We start from the raw sequence: 24,610 nt of genomic DNA, 5'->3' as shown, positions 1-24,610 counted from the left end.
TCTCAGATTCTGCCCACAACAGTTGTGTCATTATTATGGATGGCATTTGAGCTGTGCCTAGCCACACTCGTGGATGTAGAGTAGTGGTCCCCAACCTCTGGGCTGCGGACCGATACCGGGCATGCAGGGGTGCAGCGGTAGCCGGAGTGCACCCAGCACATCTTTAAGAGAAAAGCCAAAATAAAGGAGCTAATTAATTAGGTGTCGCCTGGCATGTAAATGTCGGCTCAGATCAGAGGCAATTGCCGATTTCACTTGCTTTACGCGACGTTCACTCCTCTTTCCAGGGCACTGGAGCCTTTAGCTGTTCCATTGTTCGGTCAAGTTAAACGCCAGCCCAGACAGGCTGAAAAGACAGGGCTGTCAGGATCGAGGTGACATGTTGAATCTATACAAGCTTCTAATAAAGTACAGGCACTGCCGTGCTTTCTTTGTAATGACAGTTACGTGCTGGTCCCAGGACAGATCCTCTGACACTTTTCGGAGAGAGAAATGTCGATCCTTACTGCCGAAGAATTTAAAGTTATTGACCCTCTCCACCTCAGTTCCTCTAATGAAGACTGGCTTCTGGGCGGCACCTAATTAATTAGCTTGTTTATTTCAGCTTTTCTCTTAAAGATGTGCTGGGTGCGTTCCAGCTACCGCTGCCCCGCTGCATGCTTCGCAGATCGGTATCGGTTCGCGGCCTGGAGGTTGGGGACCACCGGTGTAGAGAGAGTAGAGCAGTGGGTGAAGTGCACAGCCAGCCTTGATGTGAGCCTGTGGTGAAGTGAAAATGTTAAGATGAGTAAGAAGAACTTATACAAAACTCTGAGAAGGCTGGATATAGGGAAGGTGCATCCTGACTAGGGGATCTAGAATGCAGGACGGAGACATAAGAGAATGCAGATGTTGGAATCTGATTCATAACAAAAAGTGAACTGCCTGAAGAAATCAGTGGCTCAGGCAGCATCACTGAAGGCAAAGAACTGGTCAGTGTTTCAGATCAGGAACTTGGGCATGACCCATTCATGTCTGAGATAAAGAAAGTTTCTTCACTCAGAGGGTGGTAAGGCTTTGAAGTTTTCTGCTACAGAAGGCTGTGGGGCTAAGTTGCTGAATGTGTCTGAGAAAGAGATAAAAGAGAATTCTGAACAGAAAGAGTATGAGGCCAGACAGCAATATGGTACTGAAATACAGGACCAACACAATCACTGAGTAGTCTATTCTTAAATCCAATTTCCTAAAATAGAAAAAGCAAGCCATCTTAGGAAAGCTAGGATAGAAAGCCCCTTAAAAAGTATCAAAATTCTGCATAGACCTCACGGAGTATTGTGTTCATTTCTGGTCCCTTATTATAGGAAGGGTGTGGAAGTTTTAGAGAGGGTGCTGGTGAGATAAGAGAAGAGATGTTGAGTGAGCTAGATTTTTCTCTTTGGAACAGAAGGTGTATAAGATGATAAGAGGCACAGACAGGGGGACAGTCAGCATGGAGAGGACATAATTTTAAGGTGACTGGGGGAAGTATAGGGGTGTGTCAGAGGGAATTTTTTTTGCATAGTGAGTAGTGGATCTGTGGAGTGCACTGCCAGCGGTAGTCGGAGAGGCAGATACATTAGAAAGATTTAACAGATTCTCTTAAATGGAGGACAACATCCATCCATCCATCACCTTTTGAAGACGTCAACCATCAAGGACATCTTTGAAAGATAATGCTTCAAGTAGGCAGCATCTATTAAGGACCCCCACCCCCACAATAACCAGGACATGCCCTCTTCTCATTACAACCATTAGCAAAGAGGTACAGCAGCCTGAAGGTGCACGCTCAGTGTTTCAGGAACAGCTTCTTCCCTTCCACCAGCAGATTTCTGAACGTTCGCAAACCCAAGAACACAACCTCACCATTTTCCTCTCTTACATTGTGAATTATTCATTTTTTTAATATTCTTATTGTAACTTTTTTTTAACGCGCTATACTGCAGCTGCAAAACTACCAATTTCATGACATCTGTCAGTTATGAAAAAACCTGATTCTGATTCTTGATGAAAGAAGACTGAAGGGCTGTGTGGGAGGGAATTGTTAGACTGATCTTGGAGCGGGTTAAAAGGTTGGCACAGCATTGTGAGCTGAATGGCCTGTTCTCTGCTGTAGTGTTCTATGTGCTGTGATTTAGAACATTTTCACTTGATCCATTCAGGTTGGATTTAAATATAGGTTCCAGAATTAAATGGCTGATGGTAAACTGCTTTCCCCCCAGATATTGCTCTTTAGCCAAAATCTAGAATTAGATCTTTGAAAATCATGGCAAACTAAGGAGGAAGATCAAGGCTTTAAAATACAGAGCAATACCAAGATTGAAAAGAGCAAATTAAAAAACAGTCATAGAGTAAATGAGGAAATGATCAAAAAAAGTGCAGACAATAGAGGCAAGTATAACTTAAACTATTCTGAGCTTCTCGAAAACAACTAACATGGACAGTAATGATATAGCCATAAAAGCTAGGGCCTATTCCACACTGTATCTCAATAATAATATGTTATCTGATCTTCTGAGTGTTTCCAGTATTTGCTGTTTATGCTTCAGATCTCCAGCGTGTCCTTTGCCTAATGTTTGGCCATTGCTATTGGACCAGTCAAACGTCAGACAAAGGGAGGGAGAGAAGCATTGGGAACTTGAGGAGAATGTTAAGTCTGAGGACTGGGGGAGAAAGGAGGCCAAAGAGATGAGGAAGGACAATGATGATGAATTGTGAATAAGTCTTCATATGAACACAAAGGTTGCTGAGACTAAAGGCTGATTTATACTTGTGCGTATGGGCTACGCCGTAGGCCTAATTTATACTTTTGCATAGCCCTATGCCGTAGCGAGCATGTATAGTTGTGTCTGCGTCGCCCTGCAATTCACCGCCAAAACGCTAGTTGGCGGTGGGGTTTCTATGCCTCTGTGTTGAGTTTCTTTGTGAGAGACATGGACGAGGAAATACATTTCAAATATTTTCGAATGTCAGCAGGTAGATTTGACGATTTGGTTCATCGTCTCCAACCACTTATTTCGCATCAGTGTACAGACATGGCGGAGAACAGCAACCGGAAATGCGTAGGAGGAAATGCGATGCTACCAAGCGGACCAATCACAGTTGTTGCGGTCTGCGTTGCCACGACGCATGAGTTACATTTTTGGGGAGGTACACGTCAACCTGCGGTGTAGGGTATGTGGTACCTACGGTGTACATTTGATGCACAAGTATAAATCAGCCTTTAGAATGTGGAGGTCAGTCTGTAATTTATAAAATAAGGGGATTAATAACCATCGATTGATGAAAAAGTCAAGAAAGAATGACAAAAGCTGTGGGCAGGCTCTAAAATAGGAATTGGCAGATTAAGATTATGATCAGCAATCATTTTAGTAACTTTGCCTTATTCCTGGTAAAGACATTGATTTGTACCAGTTCCACAGATATAGATCCTAATCTCCAATGCTGAATAGCAAGGTTGCATGAAAAGAGTAAGTCACTGTTGGACAGAATCTGATGCAATCATTGCAAGTTTAGCAAATGACAACTGATTACTAGTGTAGAATTAATATGATTTATTTTTTTAATTATGCTACATGTTTTCCCTTGCTTAGTGAGCTTTAGCCAAGCATTTTTATCTTATTCTGAGCAAATGGTTCTCAAAATTAACTATTTTAACTACAAATTTGATCACTAAACCATGTCACAAGGTAGGCTGATCTAATCCAGTTATGCTTATCTACTGTGGTACTCAGCTTGGAAGTGTGACATGGAGTTTGTTCCTATCATTTGTTCAGACATTTATTCATTGGCAAGTTGTAAATTTGGTCACCTCCTTCATGGGCACTAGCCTCCATAGTGTCCAGGACATCTTCAAGGAGCAATGCCTCAAAAAGGCGCCATCCTTCATTAAGGACCCCCATCACCCAGGACACGCCCTGTTTTCATTGCTATCATCAAGGAGGAGGTACAGGAGCATGAAGGCACACACTCAGTGATTCAGGAACAGCTTCTTCCTCTCTGCAATCTGATTTCTGAATGGACATTGAACCCATGAACACTACCTCACTACTTTTTTAATTTTATATTTACACTACTTATTTAATTTAACTATTTAATAAATATATACTTACTGTAATTCACAGTTTTTTCCTAGTATTATCTACTGCATTGTACCGCTGCTGCAAAGACAACAAATTTCACACATGTGCCGGTGATATTAAACCTGATTCTGATTCTGATTATATATTGTGTATGTTCTTGTCTTTTCTCAAAAGGCATTGACTTTTTTTTTGCATGGGTAACTTCTTGGGCAGCAGTAGGCTTACTTTTTCTTCATTCAATTAGTTTATTCTTCATTGGCAAGTATTCTGAACAAATGATAGGAGCAATCTCCTTGCCACACTTTAAAGTTGAGTACTACAGTATACAAGCTTAACTGAATTAGATCAACTACCTGATGGCATGGTCTACCAATCAACTTTGTAATTAATCCCTGCAGAATGATGGCAAGTTTTGGGGCCGGTTGATTTTTGTTGTAGTTCAAACACCTACTGACAATAACACCGTCATGATGACAGCTCCAGGCTTTGTGCAGTTGTATGAATGTGAGACTTTTCACTGCTGGAGGTAGATCTGAAAAATAGGCTGTAGAAAATCAAACAGGAATTAGACATAGTCATATAACAATCCCAAACATTATTATAGTGACTGAATGTTAGGTTCCCATTCTCCCTTCAGAGATTGTACTTTCAGCCACTACCTCATTTCCTCACTTTCCATTGTATTTTTGTGATGTCTCTTTTCCTTGTGTCTTCCATCACTTTTGCTCCTCTTTAATTAGAGATGGGAAGAATGAGGTCATGGTATGAGTGCTCTGATATTTTACTTGAAGAGGTTATAATCAACATCTCTACTTCTCTCCATCTCTCAATTGCTCCTCAGTCTCCTAACTTCTTCAGATCACAAAATGCTTCTCTAGTTGGTCTCGAATAGCTGTTCCACCTTATGCAAGCTCACCTCAATCATTAGAACCAATACCTGCTCCTTTATTCAATTATTATTTCACTCCCCTTTCTGCCCTGATTCTTCTCTTCTTTCATTTACTTTTCCTTTAAAGGTTAAGCTTATTTGTGACCTTCTCAAGTAACTCACAAGTCCATTTGCTTCGGTACTGCTCAATCCCTATGCTCCCCTTCCTCTCTAAGGTTGTCAAGTGCTGCGCTACAGGTTAGTGTCTTACTTCTCTGAAATTCCTGTTTGATTTTCTACAGCCTATTTTTCAGATCTACCTCCAGCAGTGAAAAGTCTCACATTCTCTCCTCTATGATGGCGGTACTTTACTCATTCTGGTCCAGCTGGACCTTTTTGAATCAATTTGATCCTTCTTCCCTATTCCATTGTCATTCAGCTTTGTGGCCTAGTACCTCCATGGTTCCCTCTGACCTAAATAATCACTACATGCAGATCCCCATTTCCTCCCAGGCTCTAATGTAAGGGCATTTGGCTAAAATGTTATCAGAGGGTAGTGATTCTCTAGCACTGTCTACCCTAAAGGATATTTGATGTATTTAAAGAGAAAGTAAACAATTTTTGTAAAGAACAGGAATTCTGCAGATGCTGGAAATTCAAGCAACACACATCAAAGTTGCTGGTGAACGCAGCAGGCCAGGCAGCATCTATAGGAAGAGGCGCAGTCGACGTTTCAGGCCGAGACCCTTCATCAGGACTTCCTTCAGTTAGTCCTGACGAAGGGTCTCGGCCTGAAACGTCGACTGCGCCTCTTCCTATAGATGCTGCCTGGCCTGCTGCGTTCACCAGCAACTTTTGTAAAGATCAGGGAATTGACAGCTATGGCGAAGTGTAGAGGAATGTTGGGACAGATTAGCCAGGACCACATTGGAATGGCCTGGCAGGTTTGAGAAGCTCTCTCTTGCTTTTATGCCCACATTGCATGTTGAGCATTTTTTGTTCTTTTTTGTGGAGCTCCAGTATTAGCTTTATTTATTTAATGAGATACAGTGCGGAGTAAGTCCCTCTGGCCCTTTGAGCCGCGCCTCCCAGTCTTCCCACAATTCAATCCTAGCCTAATCACAGGACAATTTACAACGACCGATTAAACTACGTCTTTGGACTGTGGGAGGAAACCCGAGCACCCGGAGGAAACCCACGCGTCACAGGGAGAATGTACAAACTCCTTATGGGCAGCGGCGGGAATTGAACCCATGCCCCCTATACTGTAAAGAGTTGTGCTGTCATGCCACCCAAAGTTGTTTCTTTTCCATCTCCTGCATAGGCCATGTTAAGAGCGTGTTACCAAAATACTACCTGCATGTCTCCTGTCCCACCAGGGGCCCAAGTACCATGACCTTTGCTACACAACTATTAAAGATGCCTGCTTAGCCACCCCTGTCCAAACTTTGGTACCAGGCTGTGCAAACAGAGCATTGTACAATGCTGGTCGGAATAAATCGATGAGTGACTGCTTTGAGTTGACAGACTGGTCCACGTTCAAAGACTGAGCAGCCCCCTTAGACTGACCAGATTTTATCAGCAACTGTGTTGAGAACTGTGTACCAAAGAGAACAATGTGGATCTTCCCAGACTGGAAACCATGGATGAACTGGGAGATCCACTCACTACTGAAGTCTAGGACTGCGGCATTTAAATCAGGTGACCCTGACGCTTACAAGAAATCAAGATGCAACCTCCTTAAAGCAATCAGAGATGCGAAGAGATAATATCAGTCCAGGATCGAGCCCAAGACCAGCCATCATTTGCGTGCTATAATAGGCACACAAAGTCAGGCAGAATTGCCATCAATAGCCTATCTCTTCTCAGTGAGCTTGGTGCATTCTGTGCACATTGTGAACAGAAGGGGGTTGGTATGTCACCACCCACGGTGACAGTCTCCAATGCGCCTGAACCCACAGTAACCGTTGTGGACAAAGGGTCACTTTTCCAGAGAGTGAACCCACAGAAAGCATTTGACCCAGATGTTGTCACTGGCCGTGTCATTAGATCCCATGTAGGTCAGTAACTGGTGGTATTTGTAGATATTTTTAACCTTTCCCTGTTTCAACTTCAGGTCCCCAACTGCTTCAAGAAGACCACTGTAACGGTGGTAGCAAAGAAAAACAAGGCAACATGCCTTAATGACTACCGCCCAGTGGCTCTGACATCCACCATGATGAATTCCTTTCAGGAGCTGGTCAGTAAGTCCAGCCTCCTATACAACCTCAACTCACTGCAATTTGCCTCCCACAGAAACACGTCAGATGCCATCTTCCTGGCTCTACTCTCACCCTAGAACGTCTGAACAGTAAAGACACCTAAACACAAGAAATCCTGCAGATGCTAGAAATTCAAAGCAGCACACACAAAACGCTGGAGGAACTCAACAGGTCTGGCAGCATCTGTAGAAATGAATAAAGAGTCAACGTTTCAGGCTCAGACCTGTCTTCAGCGCTGGAAAGGAAGGGGGTAGACAACAGAATAAAAAAGTGGGGGAGGGGAAGGAGGATTTCTAGAAGGTGATAGGTGAAGCCAGGTGGGTGGGAAAGGTAAAGGGCTGGAGAGGAAGGCATCTGATAGGAGAGGAGAGTGGACCATAGGAGAAAGAGAAGGAGGAGGGGACCCGGGGAGATGATAGACAGGTGAGGAGGTAAGAGGCTACAGAGAGAAATAGAAGAGGGAAGAGGGAGGGGGGAGAGAATTTTTTTTTACCTGAAGGAAAAATCAATGTTCATGCCATCAGGTTGGAGGTTTCCCAGATGGAATATGAGGTGTTGCTCCTCCACCCTGAGGGTGGCCTCATCGTGGCACAAGAGGAGACCATGGACTCGGGTGTAAGAACGGAAATGGGAATCGGGATTAAAATAGTTGGCCACCGGGAAGTTCCGCTTTTGGCATAGGGAGCAGAAGTGTTCAGTGAAGCGGTCCCCAATTTACGACGGGCCTCAGCAATGTAGAGGAGGCACTGGAGCACTGGACACAATAGATGGCCCCGGCAAACTTGCAGGTAAGCGTTGCTTCATCTGCAAGGACTGACTGGGGCCCGGAACGGAGGTGGGGGGGAAGGTGAATGGGCAGGTGCAGCACTTTGGCCAACTGCAGGGGTAAGCGCTGGGAGGGAGATTAGTGGGGAGGGGCGAATGAACAAGGGAATGGTCCCTGTGGAAAGCGGGGCTGGGGGGGGGTGCAGGTACAGATATGTTTGGTGGTAAGATCCCTTTGGAGGTGGTGGAGGATGATATCTTAGTTACAGAGCCTCATGGGTGGTAGGTAAAGACTAGAGGGACTCTATCACTGTTAGGATGCAGGAAGATGGGGTGAGCGCAGATGCTTGGGAAATGGAGGAGATGGAGCTGAAGGCAGCATCAATGGTGGAGGAAGAGAAACCCCATTCTTTGAAGAAAGAGGGCATCCCTGAGGTCCTGGAAAGGAAAGCCTTGGGAAGAGAGGCAGTGGAGGTGAAGAAACTGAGAAAAGGGAGCAGCATTTTCACGGGAGGCAGGGTGGGAAGAGGTATGGTCGAGATAACCATGGGAATCAGTAGGTTTTTATAAAAGACGTCAGTCAACAATTGACGTACTGAGCTGTATCCACAACTCTCAGTAGTTTCTTGTGGTCACTGGGAGACTGCTACCAAACCAAGCCACGATGCTTCTAGATAAGATGTTTTTCATGGTGTATCAATCAAGAAATTGCAGACATACCAAATTTCTTTTGCTCCTAAGGAAGTAAAGACCCCTACATCGGACTATTGTTTACTGGTTTACAGCTCCACTTTCAATACTGTATTTCTAAGCAAACTCATCTGTAAACTGTGAGACCTGGAGAGTCAACACCTTCCCTGTCCAACTGGCTCTTCGACTTCCTGACCGACAGATCGCAATCAGTAAGGACAAGCAGCAACACTTCTGCAATGGTTATTGTCAACACAGGTGGCCCGCAAGGTTGAGTCCTCAGCCCCCTTCTCAATTCCCTGAACAGGTATGACCACGTGGCCAGAACCTGCTCTGACTTTCTCTACGAGTTTGCAGTGGCCTGTATCTCAAACAGCGATAGGTAGGAGTGCAGGAAGGAGACAGAGAGCTTAGGACTTATGACAAGGACTATTTCCTCTTTGCTGGAAAGCAATTGACTTTCGGAAGGGGGCGAGGGAAGATGTTTATGCACGTGCTTCAATCTTTATCAAACGTGCTGGGTTGAGAGGTTCTAGGATGTTCCTAGGAGTAAACATCACCACCAAGAAAGCTCACCAGCGCCTCTACGTCCTTAGGGAGCAAAAGAAATTTGGTATGTCTGCAATTTTTTTATCGATACACTATGGAAAGCATCTGATCAAGATGCAACATAGTTTGGTACAGCAGCGGCTCTGCCAGTGACCGCAGGAAACTGCTGGGAGTTGTGGATACAGCTCAGTACATCAAGGACACCAACCTCCCCTCCACAGACTCTCTCTATTCTTCTCACTGTCTCAGCAAAGCAGGCAGTATAATCAAAGGCTACATCCACCTTGGGCATTCTCTCCTCTCCCCAGGAAACATGAAAGCCTGAAAACACATTCCACCGGGCTCAAAGACTGCTTCTACCCCTCTGTCACAAGACGACGGATTGATTCCCTAGTACAATAAAATGTACTCTTGACTTAACAACCTACCTCATTATGATCTTGCATCTTATTGTCTACCTGCACTGCACTTTCTCTGTAGCCGTTGCACTTTAATCTGCACTCTGTTTTGGAAGATGGCACTGGAGTACCTCAGCGACTCTGTGCGGGCTGCGGGAACTTGAACCCGTTTTTCACTTGCACAGCTTGTTTACGTTTACAGTTGCTGATTTTTACAGTTTACAGTCACTGTTCTATAGATTTGCCAAGTATGCCCGCTGAAAAGGAATCTCAGGGTTGTATGTGGTGACATGTCTGTACTGATGATAAACTTTATTTTGAACTTTGTTTTGTTGATATACCATCTTCTCCCTCAATGCACTGTGTAACGATCTTATCCGTATGAGCAGTACGCAGGACAAACTTTTCACTGTATCTCAGTACCTGTGACAAGAACAAACCAGATCAATTCAATTGTCACCCCTTGCCCCTTACTCTTTTGCTACTTATATACTGCCCAGTAGTGACAACATCACTGAAAGACCCAGCATCACCGTTCCTGTTTGTGCTAATATATCTAGTTTTGTCTTTCCTCCACTCTTCAGCAGTTCCCTCCTTCCTAACATTGCCCATGGCCTCCCGATAATCAAGAATGCCTGTTTTGCACCAAGTTCTAGATAATATTAGCCACAACATACTCCAGTGGAGTTTTGGGATATATAAGTATTTCAAGGCGAACATCATGACCTGTGAAGACAATCTCATCGCTCTGCTTTGTAACAAGGTGTAACAGAAAGTCAAAGTAAAAAGATCCTATGGTGGAGGTGGGGATCAGAGCGATTCTGGAAGGGAATCATGTGGCCACCAGAGAAAATTGAGAAATAAAAATTATTCATGAAGCCTCAGTGACATTAGTATCACCATTTCCACTAACTGCCTTGATTTTACCACCACCACTGGTTTGATTTTCCTCCTGAGGATGTCCCAAAGATGACCTCTTACCCATCTCTGCCTAAAAGTTACCCCGCTGAACTTCTACTTCTGGCCTTTGCCTGTGAGTGTTTTATTACTTCCTTTAATATTCCTTAAACAAAAGATGTCCAAAATTCTTCCATGTGTATCTTGTCACTTTAAATTCCTCATTGGCTATCAGCCTCAATATTTTTGGCATTTCCTGATATATCAAATTAAATATTCTGGTAGTCACCTGCAAAGTTCTTTGCTTTTATTACCCCCATGACTGCTGAAGCTCTTTCCAACCTGCTGTACATCCCTCTTTTGGGTCAATGCTTCTGACAGCTTTTAACCGAAAATTTTTACTTGAAACTCAACATGACAAAGTTAAATTGGACAGCTATATGGACAGGAAAGGAATGGAGGGTTATGGACTGAGTGCAGGTCGGTGGGACTAGGTGAGAGTAAGAGTTCAGCATGGACTAGAAGGGCCGAGATGGTCTGTTTCCATACTGTAATTGTTATATGTTATATGTTTATATGACTGTACTCAGGAATAAGATCAATTTCAAGTTGCCCTGTCAAACTCCTTCAGCCCTTGTTTAACAATTTCTATAAATCAATTTATTAACTATTTTATTATGTTAGATTTCACATTGTAGGCGCTATTCAGAAGGGTTGTTGACTTTCTTTTAGATTTTGTAAACAACAGGAATTCTGCAGATGCTGGAAATTCAAGCAACACACATCGAAGTTGCTGGTGAACGCAGCAGGCCAGGCAGCATCTCTAGGAAGAGGTACAGTCGACGTTACAGGCCAAGACCCTTCGTCAGGACTAATTGAAGGAAGAGTTAGTAAGAGATATGAAAGTGGGAGGGGGAGGGGGAGATCCAAAATGTTAGGAGAAGACAGGAGGGGGAGGGATGGAGCCAAGAGCTGGACAGGTGATTGGCAAAGGGGATATGAGAGGATCATGGGACAGGAAGTCCAGGGAGAAAGACGGGGGGGACGCGGGGAACCAGAGGATGGGCAAGGGGTATAGTCAGAGGGACAAAAAGGAGAGAGAGAGAAAGAATGTGTGTATAAAAATAAAAAATGGATGGGGTACGAGGGGGAGGCGGGGCATTAGCAGAAGTTAGAGAAGTTGATGTTCATGTCATCAGGTTGGAGGCTACTCAGACGGAATATAAGGTGTTGTTCCCCCAGCCTGAGTGTGGCTTCATCTTTACAGTAGAGGAGGCCGTGGATAGACATGTCAGAATGGGAATGGGATGTGGAATTAAAATGTGTGGCCACTGAGAGATCCTGCTTTCTCTGGTGGACAGAGCGTAGGTGTTCAGCAAAGCGGTCTCCCAGTCTGCGTCGGGTCTCACCAATATATAAAAGGCCACATCAGGAGCACCGGACGCAGTATATCACCCCAGCCGACTCACAGGTGAAGTGTCGCCTCACCTGGGAGGACTGTTTGGGGCCCTGAATGGTGGTAAGGGAGGAAGTGTAAGGGCATGTGTAGCACTTGTTCCGCTTACAAGGATAAGTGCCAGGAGGGAGATCAGTGGGGAGGGATGGGAGGGACGAACGGACAAGGGAGTTGCGTAGGGAGCGATCCCTGCGGAAAGCGGAGAGAGAGGGGAGGGAAAGATGTGCTTAGTGGTGGGATCCCGTTGGAGGTGGCGGAAGTTACGGAGAATAATATGTTGGACCCGGAGGCTGGTGGGGTGGTAGGTGAGGACCAGGGGAACCCTACTCCTAGTGGGGTGGTGGGAGGATGGAGTGAGAGCAGATGTACGTGAAATGGGGGAGATGCGTTTGAGAGCAGAGTTGATAGTGGAGGAAGGGAAGCCCCTTTCTTTAAAAAAGGAAGACATCTCCCTCGTCCTGGAATGAAAAGCCTCATCCTGAGAGCAGATGCGGCGGAGACGGAGGAATTGCGAGAAGGGGATGGCATTTTTGCAAGAGACAGGGTGAGAAGAGGAATAGTCCAGATAGCTGTGAGAGTCAGTAGGCTTATAGTAGACATCAGTGGATAAGCTGTCTCCAGAGACAGAGACAGAAAGATCTAGAAAGGGGAGGAAGGTGTCGGAAATGGACCAGCTAAACTTGAGGGCAGGCTGAAAGTTGGAGGCAAAGTTAATAAAGTCAACGAGCTCAGCATGCGTGCAGGAAGCAGCGCCAATGCAGTCGTCGATGTAGCGAAGGAAAAGTGGGGGACAGATACCAGAATAGGCACGGAACATAGATTTTGTGTTTAGTTTGCATCCTAAAAGATTTTTAGCTAACTCAAAAAAGGCATATGATCTGATCTTGTGGTGAGGTGTGTGTAAAAGCTGCATGCTAAACAGTCTTTTCTGAGGCTTCACCACCAATGTGAATTTTCATTCCAGGAAATATCAGCTGAAGGTGAAGCTATTCACCTTCATTCATTGCAATGTGACTCTTGACATAACTGTGCTTTTTACACCACGCTACCCATATCAATAGCATATGCTTTTTATTAAAAGACATTTCAGTACACGCCCGGGTTTGAGAGAATGCAGGAAATCACCAAGCTGCTTTTAAACGCCAGTCCAGAAATTGCTCTGCACAGCTAAAGTATAAAGGAAACCGCGGCTTGATTGGCACTCATCTGCTCCAATCATGCGCGTCATAATGTTATTCCGTCACAGCTACTCTGGGAATTGGTCCCTGCCTCTCTGACGCCACAGGTAGTCGGTTGCGATTTGTCGGATTCAGAAAGCAGGGACTGGATTGGCTCCGGGAGTAAGGCGTCATCGCGGCAGATTTAAAATCCATTTTAAACCGGAAGTGAGCAGCTCGGGATTGTTTCTGAGTGGATGGTGGTTGCACATCAGCGGGGGGTAAGCGAGTGAAACTGGATTCGGAGAACTGGGTTTTACGGTAAAGAAAACCTGGGGCGGGAGCCGATTAAATAGTTTCTTTTCTTGGTGGGGAGAGCCTGTTAGCATTATACACCCTTATGAACCGGGCATTAGGTTAGGAGACAGAAGATCATGTCTTTTGGGGATTAGAGTTAGATCCTCTTTACTGGAAGTTGCGAAGAAAAGTATTGGAACTTCTTTGAAAACTGGTAATTGGCAAGAGAGTGAGAAGTGAAAGTCTTTTTAAAATGAATTTCAGTAGACACTGAGGTTTGAGATAATGCAGGAAGTCCACGAAGCTCTGATGATTGCTCTTTATTTCGAGAAGCTCCAGGATCCCTTGTGTTTATGAATGAGGAAAGGAAAACGTGATCTCACAGTGTCAGATAGGGAGGGATTAAATCCTGTAAGGCTGAAAGAAGACTAGATTCCATTTACTGGATGTCAGACCTAGACCAGGTTTCCTTCTCCTTCCCCTTCTCCTGTGGTCCACTTTCCTCTGCTATCAGATTCCTTTTTTTCCATCCCTTTATCTTTCCTACCCACCTGGCTTCACCTATCACCTTCTAGCTATCCTCCTTCTCTCACCACCTTTCTATTCTGGTGTGTTCTCCCTTCCTTTCCAGTCATGGAGAAGGATCTCGGTGCAAAACATTGTCTGTTTATTCATTTCCATAGATGCTGCCTGACCTGCTGAGTTCCTCCAGCATTTTGTGTGTGTTGGTAGACGTTAGACAACTGGGAAAGGAGGAAGGGAGAGAAAAAGACATTAGTCTTTGTTAGGAGTTAGGGTATAAGAGAGAAGAATCCTTTAACTTATTTTATAGTTATGTAATTATTTATATTTATGTTTGTATTTGTTTAGTTTATACTTATTTCTCTATCTGTTTAGAGATACAGCACAGAATAGGCACCACCCAGCAACCCTTGATTTACCTCCAGTTTAATCCTAGCCTAATCACAGGACAATTTACAATGACCAATTAGCCTACTAAATGGTACGTCTTTGTACTGTGCGAGGAAAACAGAGGACTTGGAGAAGACCCACACGTTCCACGGGAGGTCATACAATGTCCTTACAGGTGACAATAGAGTTGAGCTCTGACTCCCTGAGCTGTAATAGCATCACCTTAGTGGGCGATGCAGAGTTGGAGAGGGAAAAATGCTTTTTTATTTCGGCGAGTTAGGGTAGCCACTGGGAGATGGGCTTAATTTTGTTCCTCTCGAGGCCTGAATTGGGGTGAGACAATAGAAACAAACCCTGTTTACTGGAGGTTGAATTGAGAAAGAACATGTGTTCAGTCTGTTCCATTGACGAGAGAGTATGTCTGTATAGACCAAACCTTCTGCAGATGGTGTTGGATGCAGGAATATAATTCTTTTCCACTTTTAGGAATGAGGGTGTGAAAGGAAGAATCCTTGTACACGGTGTTGAATGAATGGAAGCAACAGATCATCTTTACGACATCGTGGTAGAATCTATTCAACAGACAATAGCACTTGACAATTCTAAACCGGGTCCTTAAACTTGGAAGAAAGCAAACCATCTGCATGATCTGTTTTAGCCTTGATCAATTCATGCTTGTTCAGGCTTCTTGCAGCTGATAATCTGTTAAACCAAATTCACCAGTTTCTAAGAGGTAAGTGATTGTGTGATGGAAATAGCATTTCCTTTGATCTTTTAAAATACTTAAGAGGGATTTATTAACTGCAGTTTTGTGTGGTGTATTTGCATAAGTGTTGCAGTTGGGGTTTCAGGTTTAAATGAATCCACAATGTGTGTATGCTTATCACACATTGCAAAATGAGTTTTCCTTTCTATTCTAAATAGATTATTTCTCCACCTGTGGGATGTAGGTGCTGAGGAAGAATATTTCTAATTGCCAAGTAGTGGTGAGCAGCATTCATGAATTGCAGTCTGTGGAATGGAAATATCAGAGATATTCCAGACAGAGGTGCTGAAATCTGATGCAACAGTGATGTGAGTTGAGAGGAACATTGAGGATGGGTCTAGCATTTTCCAAGCTGACAGCCAGAAGTTTTACCAAGTGAAGAGTAGAGCAACAAGCAATCTCGCGGAACCTAGCAGGCTGAGCAGCAGTGGGAGGAAAGGACTGTCTACCTGCCGTGTTCCAACAGCAGACTGTCTGTTGCACCAGTGTGCTTTCAGTTTGTATTCTGCTGTTCTCGCCATGATCATGCTGAGATGCCCAGGATGTGGTCGTTCTTCATTTGGGGTTGGTGCAGACAGGCTGTAAGACTGTAACAACCTGAGCTCAGTCATGTCCTCACCTTGATGTGCACTCTACTTTCCAGTGAAGGTTCCCCCACTGCTTGGCTGTTTCTTTGGAGTCTTGGCTGAGGGAGCTGGTAAATCACAATGCAGCTGCCAGATCACATTCAGAAAATTGGTTCCAGTCATTTACTCCCAAACCCAATCCTCATTCCTCATGAATCATCAAAGTAATGTTCTTATTGATATCTACTTAAAATATTTCTAATGTATTATTATGGCCTTAACTTTGATTAGATTGTAAGGATGGCATTTCTTTTAAATATCTCTCCCTTAGCAAGTGTAAGATTATTTTATTCCTGCTATGACCCCAGCAAGTATTTTTGAATTTTTTGAAACGCTGCAGTTGTTACTGTATCCATGCATATTGTACAAGTTCCAGCAGCTGCACTGGATGGCGGTGACGGGCAAATTCCCAAAAAACAAAATTGCCCAAAAAACAAAAGCTTTTAATGGTCTGGCACAGATGGAGACTTGGTTCCTGAAGTGAGTTAGTTTGTGGTGCGTGGAACACGTGGATGGTCGGAGATGTTTTAGATTTTACAGATTTTAATGCTGAAGTTACCCTTTGCTCCAGACTGCTTTGTAATGGCTGCTAGCAGAAATCCATCTTCAGAGCAGTGAATGAGGTATCAGCATAAAGTGAGCAGATTAGTGCCAGAAACCAGATGTTGATAAAGAATACTGATTGAGCAATGATTTAGTGGAATCTATGGATTCCTGACTGTAGACAGAGTCTAAATTCCTCTCCCACATTTGCTCTTTGTTGTTGCATGGTGGATACCAATCCCAGCCTGTAAGTGGGTTCTGGGAAGGTGTTTGGCATCTTTTGATTGTCCTTCTGCTGAATGCTTGCCCTGAACTGTGAGTAGCTCAACATGTGATATCTATAGGTGCACCTTTAGTGCAATAATTCAGATTGTTCTTGGGGAAACTGCATTCATCCCCAATTCAATTGTACGCATTGACTTTGCCCTGCAGTGTGGCAAATTATTTGAATTGTTATTGGGCTACGTTACATTATAAACCCAGTTGAATGCATTGGTCACATCTTGTATGAATCTATTTCGTTGGAACCGAGCAATTAATCATAAAACCTCCGTGTTCTATATTTTGCATTCCATATCGCTCTTGTGCTTTAGCAAACGATCATGAGAGAATCTTAAATGAAATCTCTGCATGCTTTTCCTCTTTCCAGATGTTTGGGAACTGTGTTGCCATGATAGATGAGTGTGAAGATGCCTCCATGACACTCAGTCCTGACTTCTGTCCAAGCTATCGACTGAACAGCAAGAAGTTGCTCTCCTTTATCCAAGACAGCAACTCTTCCATGTCCTTCTCTCCTGAGCCGACAGCATCGCCTATGCAAAGCCACTCCCTCAGTCTCAGCTTCTGTGATGGGTAAGCTGGGGGTAGGGGGGCAAGAGAGGATCTTTTCCTAGCTCATAACAACTGAAAGTGGAGGGAAGATTTTATTGTGTTCCTTCTTTACGTGTCAATAATCCAGGGTGAGAAGAAAAGCAAAAAGAGGTGTCACAAGGGCTCATGAGAATTCCTTTTACAGATTGCCATGTGCTCCATTATCTAAGGCAGAGTTTAGACTAAGAAATGTGAAGGAATTTTAGAGCATCACAGTTGTGTAACTGAATGATTCAGAGGTATTTGTGCCAGTGAATCATTTAATGAATGATTAATGGATGAACTGGCACAGAGGGGTGGGCTAATCTGTCTTCCTGAAGGTTGCTCCTGCAGTTCACAGCTGGGAATAGCTGCTCTCAAAATCTGATGCTGAGGTGAGGAAGGGAGCTGTTTGGTGGGTTGTTCACTTTCCTTAGGTTTGCATTTCTGTGGAGCTGCTGACAATCTATTCAGTCTTCGCTTTCCCTATAGCCCGGATTGCTTTCTCTGCTCTGTTTCTATCTGGTGTTTTATTCTTGTGCTCGATCTGCACACAATCTTCCATTCTATTTCGTGCTCTGGAATTCTCTAACTTGTCTCATTATTTTACTCTCTGTGGTTTTTCCTTTCGAAGCTTCTGTATACTCTCTGACCTACTTGTTGGCATTGTCTTCTTCCAAACGGTTCTTGAAGTCTGGGTCACCTGCAGTGACGCAAATCGTTTTTAGTTATGCTGGCAGTTATGAGGTTTGACAGCTGCTGTTTACCCAAAGTATTTTTTTGTCACTGATTTGTGCAGCTGTTTAGCACATTTCCTACGCAGGAAAGTCTTTGGGGATCTCTGGGGATCAAGGATGGCTTGCTTCCACTTTGGTTTTGTGAATTCCAAGGTGCCAGATGAGTCGAATGTGGAGAACTACAGACTCGATCAGAATCAGGTTTAATATCACTGGAATATGTCGTGAAATTTATTGTTTTGTGACAGCTGTATATTGCAATACATAATAAAAACTATAAATTACAATAATAAGTATTTTAAAAATTAAATAGGTAGTGGAAACAGAGCAAAAGAATATTGAGGTAGTGTATATGGATTCATTGTCCATTCAGAAATGTGATGGCAGAGGCTTAAAAAGCTGTTCCTAAAGCGTTGAGTGTGTATCTTCAGGTCCCTGTGCCACCACCTCGATGGTAGCGATGAGAAGAGGGCAGGTCCTGGGAGATGGGGCCCTTGACGATGGATGCCGCCTTTTTGAAGATATTGATCACTTTTTGAAGATATTTTCGATGCTAAAGAGGCTAGAGTCCATGATGGAGCTGGTTGAGCTCACAACTTTCCTGCAGCTTTTCCTGATCCTGTGCAGTCCCCTCTCCGTACCGGACCGTGAGACTACCAGCTGAAATGTTCTCCAGAATACTTTTGTAGAAATTAATGAGTCTTTGGGGTCGTACCAAGTCTCCTCAGACTGATGAAATATATCTCCTGTTGTGCCTTCTTTGTAAATTCATTAGCATGTTGGGCCCAGGATAGATCTTCAGAGATGTTGACACCCAGGAAAGTGAATGTGCTCACCCTTTCCACTGCTGATTCCCCAATGAAGATTGATGTGACTTCCCTTTCCTGAAGTCCACAATCAATTCCTTGGTCTTACTGACACCGGGTGCAAGGTTGTTGCTGTGATACCTCTCAACCTGCTGATCTACCTCACTCCTGTACGTCTCGTCACTACCTGCTATCATCAGCAAATTTATAGCTGGCATTTCAGCTGTGCCTAGCCCTAAAGTGGTGGGTGTTGACAGAATACTGCAGTGGGCTAAGCACACATCCTTTAGGTGCACCGGTGATGGTCGTCAGCGAGGTGGAGATGTTATTTCCCATCTGCACAGACTGTGTTCTTCCAATGAGGAAGTCAAGGATCCATTTGCAGATGGGGGTACAGAGGCTCATGTTTTTATTTACTATTTATTGTTTGTTTGTTTATTGATCTGTTGACCTATAGTATGGAATAGACACTTCTGGTCCTTCAAACCACGCTGCCCAGCGATCCCAGCCTAATCACAGCACAATTTATAATGACCAATTAATCTATCAAATGTGGGAAGAAACGAGCGCCTGGAAAACCCAGGCAGTCATGGGGAGAACGTAGAAATGCCTTACAGGCAGCTGTGGAGTTGAACCCAGGTCGCTGGTACTATATGCTACCATGCTGCTCTAAGATTTGGAGCTTGTTCATTTGTACTGAAGGCATGTTGGTGTTGAACACTGAGCTGTAATCAATAAACAGCGCCCTGGAGGAGATATTGCTGTTGTCCAGGTGATCCAAGATCGAGTGGCGAGCCAGTGGGACTGCATCCACTGTCGACCTATTGTGGTGGTCAGCAAATTGCAGTGGGTTCAGGTCCTTGCTTGAGCAGGAGTTGATTCTCGCCATGGCCAACCTCTCAAAGCACTTCATTGCAGTAGGTGTGAGTGCAACTAGTCGATGGTCGTTGAGGCAGCTCATCCTGCTCCTGGCCACAGGTATGATTGTCCCTCTTTTGAAGCAGATGGCAGCCTTTGACTACAGCAATGAGAGATTGAAGAGGTCCTTGAACACTCCCACCACTTGGTGGGCACAGGTTTCCAGTACGCTACCAGCTACACCATCGGGGCCTGATGCCTTGCAAGGCTTCACTGTCTCAAGATGTTCTGACGTCGGCCTCAGAGACAGATTACCGGACCAACAGATGCTGCAGGGATTCTCGCAGGTGTAGTTTTATTCTCCCTTACAAAGCGTGCATAAAAGGAGTGTGTTGTTTCGTGACTGCTGATCACGGTACTCAGCTCCTCCAGTACAGCCTTGGCCTGAGATGGAATGTACCAGGATGAAGGTGGAAAACTCCTTCAGCAGGTTGCATGGATGCTGCTTGACTGGTAGAAGCTCCAGGTCGGGTGACCCTTCCACAGATGGAGCAGTAAGGGAGAGTAGCTAGTTTATGGTGTGGACTCAATCTGTTGTCTACACGGGCTGATAAATGGACTTGAGGTTCCTATTATCCTCCTGAATGATCCTTTCCTACTTCAAGCAGTTGTGGACTGGGGATCTTAAAGTGTCAGTAATGATATTCTTTCCCAAAGAGGCTTTTGACCAGATTCATGCCTCTATTTTTGTCTGTACTTTCATAATTCTTTCTGTGATGGAGCTCAGAACAGAATTTCTCTGTGAAGTATAAATACCGGCCAGAGGCCAAAGAAAACTAAGAATTTTCTGATGATATTCAAGCTAGAAATCACTACATTTAGAATCCAATTATTCTCCTAAATAAATAGCTAAAAGCATTCCACCTTGGACAGTTTGGTTTAAGAATGTTTTAAGTGAGTTTCCTGAAAATGAGAACATTTATGAAGTGAGCTTCAAAAATATACAACCACTCTATGTCTGGGTCCAAATTAATGAGCAAAAACAGCAAAGAAATGTTTATGTTCTTGGTGTTGAAGCAAATGACATTTACTTTACTAAAACTGAATGTTATCAGTAACATTCTTAATGTATAACATGACTGCAAAGGTGTCATCTCCTGTGTTGAAGAATGTACCGATTTCAGTTAGCACCTGCTCCCAAAAGCAGTACTGGTTAAATGTCTTCTCAGTATTGCTTTTGGTTTTATTCAGGTTTTGGAGTACGTTGGAATATTGTTGGAGTTGCAAGCAATCGGCTGTTTCCGTGGTTGGCAAACTTTGGCAGTACTTCAAGTTGAGAATTAGAGGAAATGGCAAAATATGAAAATCAATTTTAGGGAGAGGACAAGAGAATAGTAGCTCGAGTTAGAAAAGAGGGTGCAGCATTGGTAAAATAAAGCGGCTACAATAGCTTGTAGAGTGGCAAGAGGGAAAAAGGGCCAGGTCGGGTCTACATTAGGGAGAAGAAGACACAGCACATTTTGGTGTTGGAATGTGGATGTGGGGTTTTCTACAGGGTTGTAACATCTGCATTTAGTGCTCTGTAGAAGTTATTGAGTAAAAAACCGAGAAAACAGTAGTTCTTGATAATTAGATGGAGAAGCTGATGAGAAGGAATGCTTTAATTTTCCAGTTCTAAACTGCGTACTTTCTTTTTTTCACAGAAATTGTGGAAGCAGAAGGGTTTGGTAAAACTTGGGTGGCTGTAATTAAGATTTATGGGGAGCTGGAGCGAATGTCCCTGATGTGAGCCATTTGGGTTCTCTGCCTGCTGTCCTGATGGCAATGATTGATTTGTTTTTCCATTTGACTTCAAATTCTGGCAGTCTGCTTTAAAGATATTTCTCAAATGTAACTGAATAAGTGTAAAACTGCAGGGGGAAAGTGTAAAACTGTGTATAAAAGCTGAAGTACTTTGAAGCTGAAATTAGTTGCAATTGGTATTACAAAGTCTGTTCAACTGTTTTCTTTCTGCATCTCTGTGCAGGAACAAAGACAAACCTGGAGTCTGTTAATTATGTAAGAATTAATTTTGAATCACTCCCCCCGCCCCCCCAAAACGTACCTAGTTTTCTATTGTCAAAGTGCCTGAATATACATGGACGTCTTTTAGCAGCAAGATTTAACGGTTGCCAAAGATGATTTGTATGTTTTATAGCCAAACTACTTTAATTCTTTCAGTGAAACTCCGAAACGTTGCCTGGACTTGTCGAATCTGAGTAATGGGGGTGAGGCATCAGCCTCTCCAGACACTGTACGCAGAGGTCAGTAACACTTGCTTTTAAAGTAGTTATTTTCTGTGCTAAAGCCCATCTTTCTTTGTGCTGTAACTTTATATATAAAGTAAAACCAGAACTTAAAGTATCCGGCAGATTAGGTAGCATTCACAGAGAGCTGATCACTTTTCATGAAAATGTTTGGGTTTCTTTGGGTTTTGAGAAGAGCTGAATGGTAAATGTAACAAAAATAAACAGTTGTAATATCACAGGAAGGTTTGTACATGATAGGATAAATGCATTTTATTTGTAAATTTAAAAAAAAATGAAGTTATTTTATATCAAGATGTACTTCTGCAGAGGAGCTTTCCTTTTATTTGCTGGATCAAATAGGATTCTGGTTTCTCGCTTCTCAGAAGCAAATCAAAATATCTTCAGATTTTTTGGCAGAAGTGTAAGAAACTTGTGCTTAATTGCTTCTCTAATTATGTGCTCTGCTCCCGTATAGGATGTGGGGGCTCCCCACAATAATCAGGGAAGTAATTTCAGCTTTTTAGTAATCACTGCCATGCTGGCTACCCATTTTGGATTTAAAATGGTGCACTTTGTGTATGCGATGTCAGACTTTATTACGGATATAAATCAATCTTAAATCAGCATCTTCGGCCACCAGCCTGTGGAAGAAAAAGCAGATGCTTTTCAATCTGCGATACAACAAACCTGAGTTTTCATTCTCTTTTACAACAATTGAAGGTTTAAATATATATCAGACTTTTCTATTGTTCCAGGTTGGTGCCTCGATTCACCTGGTGTAACAGATGCACAAACGGGAGAATTGTGAGTAGTTATCTGCTGCTGGTTTGATTAGACCTTTAACAGAGAAAGCTGTGTAGAATAGCTTGTGAGAGCCATGTATAAATTAACATGAATTAAGTAGTATTTATCTCAAATGAGCCATTTTCTTGATGATTGGCATCCCTATTTGCGATAAAGTTAAATTTGAGGAAATGTGATTTAGCCATCTTGCCCATAAGAACATACAATTTTTTTGAAGAAGTAGTCCTGTTTGCATTATCAAATTATTTTTTTCCAGAAACTGGAACACATTTTTTGTTTGCATTCAGAATGAATGTGCCATCCACTTGTTGGGAAAGATACTGTGGGTGGATTACGCCTGTAAATTCCCCTGCTTTACTGTGCACTACCCTCTTCTTCTACACCTTCCAATCGAACTCTTTCCAGAGAGGCAAGACTGTTTGCCTCATATCCCGACTGTTACCATCCTCTCCCCTACTTTGAAAATGGTTGTTGGCACATGTATTATTTAGGTAATGTCTCGGCATAGAATACAAATGCTATTTAATAACAGCATTTTTCTGGAAGAGGTTGTTCCTCGAAGCATGACAAAGATTGTGGAAAAAGAAGTGATGTGATGAATGGATATTCCATTTCTAGTGCCCAAGAGACTCATTGCTAACTTCAGCTTTCTAGCACCACAACATGACCTTCCCAAAGGGTCACAGATATTTGTGACAAAGTTAAACTAACCAATCAAAATTCCATGCTCAGCTTTTTGGTGTAAACAAGTAAAGAGTGAGGTCTTGTAGCGCCACATAAAAGAATGGGGTTATGTTAACAGGCCTGCAACAAAACAGACAACACTGGCTAAGTTATTTGCATCATTGTGACTGAGTTCAAGGAAACTTACAGACCAAACCAATTTGTCACTTAACTAATCAAACATGGTCATGGTATAGTTAATCAATAGTTTCGCACGTGTCTGCCCTCACCCCATCTTCCTGCCAACCCTACCAGGGACAGGGTTCCTCTTGTCCTCACCTGCCACCACCCCACCAGACTCTATGCCCAGCACATAATTCTCTTTAACTTCCACCATCTCCAACGGGATCCCACCACCAAGTACATCTTCCCTTCCCTCCCCCATCCCCCGCTTTCTGCTTTCTGCAAGGATCGCTCCCTACGTAATTCCCTTGTCCATTCGTCCCTCCCCACTGATTGTCCTCCTGGCACTTGTTCTGCTTGCGAGGTTAAGTGCCATACCTGCCCTTACACTCCTCCCTCACTACCGTTCAGAGCCCCAAACAGTCCTTCCAGGCGAGGCGACACTTCGCCTGTGAGTCTGTTGGTGTCACATACTGTGTCCAGTGTGCTCCATCTGCCAGAAAAAGTGGGATCTCCCAGTAGCCCTTTCACCAATCAACTCTTTACTTCACCCCTTCCCTCCCCCCTTCCTGGTCTCACCTGCCACCTTGTGTTTCTTCCTCCCCTCCCCCACCTTCTACTCTGACTCCTCATCTTTTTCTCCAGTCGTGATGAAGGAATTTGACCCGAAACACCGACTGTACTTTTTTTCCCACAGGTGCTGCCTGGCCCACTGGGTTCCTCCAGCATTTTGTTGTTTAGATTTCCAGTGACTGTAGATTTTCTCTTGTTTGTGGCCTATCTCTTCTGTTGCTTGATTGCCTGGGTTATGTGTGTTAGAGTTTGGAAGGGAGTGGTTGCAGGAGGAGGAGGGTTGCAGTTTTTTCCCCCTTGCACCAGGGAGCAAGGAAAAGAAATAATTTGAGATGGTGGGGGGATTGTAGTGAAGAAAGGAACAGGATCAAGCCAAGGAGTAGAACAAGCAAGACCCAAGTGACGCGAATAGGTGAGCAGGGGTTGGGGTGGTTAGATAGTTGTGGTTTAGACATTTCTCATGGTGTCAGGAAATCAAAAGCTTGAAGCTTGAGTCTCAAATCAGTCAAGGAGTAGGAGATTTTGGAGGTAGGAGGGTTTGGGATCTCTGGTGGAAGAAGGTGGGAA

The 24,610-nt window shown here is 43.7% G+C and overlaps 1 protein-coding gene across 4 annotated transcripts in view; it reads left to right on the top strand.

Moving 5' to 3' along the window:
* Window positions 1-13,354: 13,354 nt before the first annotated feature.
* LOC134348962 (M-phase inducer phosphatase 1-B-like) overlaps window positions 13,355-24,610 on the top strand; it is a 50,406-nt gene continuing 39,150 nt past the window's right edge. For 3 of the 4 annotated variants that reach the window (XM_063052774.1, XM_063052773.1, XM_063052771.1), the window contains exons 1-5: window positions 13,355-13,419; window positions 14,834-15,080; window positions 16,932-17,134; window positions 21,753-21,835; window positions 22,576-22,624. In XM_063052774.1, the coding sequence (XP_062908844.1) occupies window positions 16,932-17,134; window positions 21,753-21,835; window positions 22,576-22,624 (335 nt within the window). In that variant the 5' untranslated portion in view covers window positions 13,355-13,419; window positions 14,834-15,080. The other variant, XM_063052772.1, reaches the window with a different exon arrangement.

Source organism: Mobula hypostoma, chromosome 7 (genome assembly GCF_963921235.1).
Source record: "Mobula hypostoma chromosome 7, sMobHyp1.1, whole genome shotgun sequence".
Taxonomy (NCBI): Eukaryota; Metazoa; Chordata; class Chondrichthyes; order Myliobatiformes; family Myliobatidae; genus Mobula; species Mobula hypostoma.
This window is presented reverse-complemented; position numbering and strand designations above follow the sequence as displayed.